Source organism: Octopus bimaculoides, chromosome 10 (assembly GCF_001194135.2).
Source record: "Octopus bimaculoides isolate UCB-OBI-ISO-001 chromosome 10, ASM119413v2, whole genome shotgun sequence".
Taxonomy (NCBI): domain Eukaryota; kingdom Metazoa; phylum Mollusca; class Cephalopoda; order Octopoda; family Octopodidae; genus Octopus; species Octopus bimaculoides.
The window spans coordinates 44,984,765-44,989,124 of NC_068990.1; the positions used below are offsets into that span (position 1 = coordinate 44,984,765).

General features: G+C 36.5%; 1 protein-coding gene across 2 annotated transcripts in view; it reads right to left on the minus strand.

Moving 5' to 3' along the window:
• LOC106867845 (inactive rhomboid protein 1) overlaps positions 1-4,360 on the minus strand; it is a 79,673-nt gene that overhangs the window by 18,272 nt on the left and 57,041 nt on the right. For both annotated transcript variants that reach the window (XM_014912879.2, XM_052971147.1), the window contains exon 8: positions 3,507-3,581. In XM_014912879.2, coding sequence (XP_014768365.1) covers positions 3,507-3,581 — 75 coding nt within the window. The remainder of the gene's footprint in view (positions 1-3,506; positions 3,582-4,360) is intronic.

Consider the following 4,360-nt stretch of genomic DNA (forward strand, 5'->3'; position numbering starts at 1 on the left):
GACAGGTGCTTATATTTACCTATTAAAAAAAGTTCAAGTCTAAATCTTCAGCCTATGGATCCATTAAAATTTATCAGAATTTATCCCACTTTCTTTGGTATTTAAGGCAACTGAACATACAAGACTCCTTCAAGAATGTGTCAGTGTGTTGAAGAATTAACCTCCTTCTCCAGTTGCCACAAGTATATGTGTTCAACTGAGTAAACAAGCATTGTGAGAGTAAGCGCTTTGCTCAAGGACACAACACTCCACTCAGTACAAGAATCAAACGAGCTACCTACTTCCTCCCTCCACTCACAACTGCTTGCCTTCCTCTTCACCCATTTTACCTTTAAATTTCCCTGCATTATGATTTGAAATGTTAGATTTTGATTTCTCCACCCTGAAGACAAAGGCTGGATCTACTCAATGTTTATATGCTTCCATTATTGATTGCATATTATTGTAAAATAAATCTGCCACATTACAAAGTAGCTACAACCCCCAGAAACAGTTATCGGACCTGTCCCACCATACCTTCTCCCCTTTAATTTTCTGTCTTTGCACTGAGTAAGTTTGTTCTATTAATATATAAATGCCTATATACTTATACTTGAATATTCATTATCTGAAAATTTTTCCATTTTTGCTTTCTCTCTATTCACATGTATAAACATATATATATTTTGTATATCTAACCCAAGCAGTTATATTTGTTTATGTGATTATATATGTATATAGTTACCTATGTAGATATGTTGGCGAGCTGGCAGAATAGTTAGCACGACAGGCGAAATGCTTAGTGGTATTTCGTCTGCCATTACATTCTGAGTTCAAATTCCGCCAAGGTCGACTTTGCCTTTCATCCCTTTCGGGGTCGATAAATTAAGTACCAGTTATACACTGGTGTCGATGTAATCATCTTTATCCCTTTGTCTGTCCTTGTTTGTCCCCTCTATGTTTAGCCCCTTGCGGGCAATAAGGAAATAAGATATGCTATAAATGTATGTGTATACGTGTGTGTGTGTGTGTGTGTGTGTGTGTGTGCACATATGTTAATATACATTATACCTATTAGTTATTGTGTTTATTATATATACCAACATCTCAATGTTAAACAGTTTTTGTTTACATGAGGCATGACAAGTGGGGAGTCAAGGTGAACAGTCATCTCCAGATGTAGGTGTAAAGGGATGCAATATTTCCTTTTGCTTATCATGCTGTCTAATTAAAATAGGGGCATCAAAACTCTTGACCATCAAGCAGAGAACCCTTCACTATATCACTGATAAATACAGAATGTTTTTTTTTATAAATTAACACTAAATAATGTTCTCATTTAAAGCTATACATCTGAAGTAGACAATAGACAGTTGACTGAATAAACCCCAAAGCATGACAGGTATTATAAAAGACAAGAAGCAAAGATAAGAAGCCTTGTAATATGTGAACTCAGAGCAGCAGATTTATGAACAAGAGTTTAGTCTAATAAGATATAGTTTTTGCTAAATACTGTTTACTAATTAATATTAATTATTGCAACAGTTGTTAATATTTCTAAAATCATTAATATGGTGAGCTGGAAGAAAAATTAACATCCCAGGCAAAATGCTTATCAGCATTTCATCTGTCTTTATGTTCAAAGTCCAAATTCTGTCAAGGTCAACTTTACTTTCATCCTTTCAGGGTCTAGTGACTCCTGGCAGTCAAGCAGGAAAGCAAAACGAAAAAGGGATCTAACAAGAGTAATCTCCCTCGACCTTCTCGAAAATTCTTGGATATTCTAGAAGCTTTCAATTAACTTCCAGATGATGTGGAAGTCAGGGATTTCTGGTTCATCCCTTATATAAAGCAAACACAATTCTAATTTCGCACTCCTTTTGCCTGTCAGTTCCTAGGGATGCACATTGAGCCACGCCACTCACACACACACCCGCACGTGCACATATTCACTTCATTCGCTTTGAGACGTGGTTCCAAAGTATGGTCAGGTAATATGTTACAAGCCTTTTCTTTCAAACCATTCTTATATGTTAACGTATTGCATCCAGTAATAAATATGTTATGACTTATTTTGAACAACTCACAAGTTCTTATTTTTCTTGTCATTTTACATACAAGATGGTGATCCCTCTTTTTCGCATGCAATTGTAAAATTGTAGGTTGTCACATACTGACAAGGGGTTGGTAAAAGAAGTACCAGTTGAGCGTTGGGGGTCAATACAATCAGCTTGCCCATCTTCTTGAAACAGCTGACCTTGTACCAAAATTTGATGCCAATATTTCTAACATCATTCAACTTTTGTTGCACTTCAGTTTCATTGCATTTGAATATCATGAAACCATATATGACATTTATATCTGGCATATTAAATACTTAAATAACTACTTAAACATACACAACTGGATTCATTTTCCCTGATTATTGAGGAATGGGAAAGAAAATCAATGCCACAAGGCATCAAACAGGATATTGTCAGCCACTAGTAGAGATCAGTGCCCCCATCACCACTGTTTATCCTCTAATACTGATCACTGTTGATCAACCATAATGGTCGTTCTCCTATTGTGGATTCTGTTCCCCCACAACTGACTTCCTTCTACTGTAGATCATTGCTCTTCCACTGCTATCTATCCACTACTGTGGATCTTATCACCTCCATCACTACTACAATCCTCTACTATGGATCATTGCTGTTCTACTGTTGCCTAGGCCCCTAGTTTGGCTATCTGCTCTAGGTCATTGTCTAACTTGTTCTTTCAACACATTTTTCTTAACCCTTTTCATAACAACCCACCTGAGACTGCCTCTGGTTCTATGATACAGTTTTCTTGTTTAAGATTATCTAAATTAAAACCATCCATACAAAATTTTATGTTAATTTAAGTCCAGAACACCAGCTTAATAATGACAAAGTTGTATTTTTAAATTCATCATTATTTTCAAAATTAATTGAAACAAAATCAGTGTATATCAACAGACTGTTGGCTGCGTCTCATGTTTCCGAGCTTGCAATCCAGTTCATTTTCTTGGGTTTTTGAACCACAGATGGCTCCGCAATCCAAGGGTTGCATGAAATATACGGGGACATTGTAGACAAGGTATAGAAGGGGTTGGTTTGGGAAGGAGAAGGTGCTGCTTTCTCTCCCGTCTCTTGAGTTCAGCTCTTGCTACTCGGGCTTTCTTGAAGTCTGCTGAACCCGTTTTGATGGTGTGTCTCCAGAGAGGTCTGTTTGCCGAGATATCCTCCCAGTGAACGGGGTCAATGTTGGTGCTTTTCAAGGCTGATTTGAGTTGGTCCTTGTACCGCCTCAAGGGGCTCCACGAGGACGTTTTCCTTCAGACAGTTCACCGTAGAGACAGATCTTGGGAAGGCGGTGTTCATTCATCCGACAGGCGTGACCTGACCATCGGAGACGATGTTCAATGATCAAGGCTTCGACAGAAATATGACAATAAAATATCAACAGCAATATGATAATAAAAGGGTTAAACAACAATACATTGATAATACTTTGTATGTTACCTGACTAGGACCAAACCACATATTAGCAACATCTCGATATTCCTTATATTCAATTGCCAGGCTTGGCATCAGAACCTGAAGTAATAACAAAAGAAAAAAAGCTACAAATGAATATTTACAACTTTTAGTTTAACAAAGATACATAACAATGTTTCCATCAATAAAAATTAAACAACTTTTTTTCTATTTCAAGTAAAATACTCATCAATATAAAATGTAGATCAAATTAATTAGTCAAAAACTTTCTAGACAGATTACAAAGAGGTGCTGAAAAGTTCCTGGCTTTGGGTAAAAGGAAATACAGGAGGATCAGTTAATTATGATTATATTGAACATATTCCCCTCTCAGATTCACACAGTTATTGCAGCAGTTCTTCAGTTTTCCTAAACTGTGCAAAAGAACTTGGAAGATTGGGCCTCCAACCAGGCCTTTCACAATACCCTTAAAGTCAGGAACTTTTCAGCGTCCCCTCGTACATCAAAAACAACAGCCAATGTATCAAATACTACTCTCTGTAGTCCAGGGAAAGAATATTGTGAAATGTCTTTTTTTTCTGCCTTCAGTGCCAGAACACTTTATCACCATCATCAACACTTTTCTATTCTTGCATGAGTTGGACAGAATTTACTGACACAGATTTTATATGGATGGGTGACCTTCCCATTGCCAGTCCTTACATGTTTCAAAGGAAGGTAATATTTCTCTATGGTCAGACATACTTTTGCAAAATAATAAATGACATTCATTTACAACAATCACGATATCTCGACAAGGAGACACAAACATACACACACTCTCATACACACAACATGCATAAATAAATAAATATATATATATATATATATATATATAT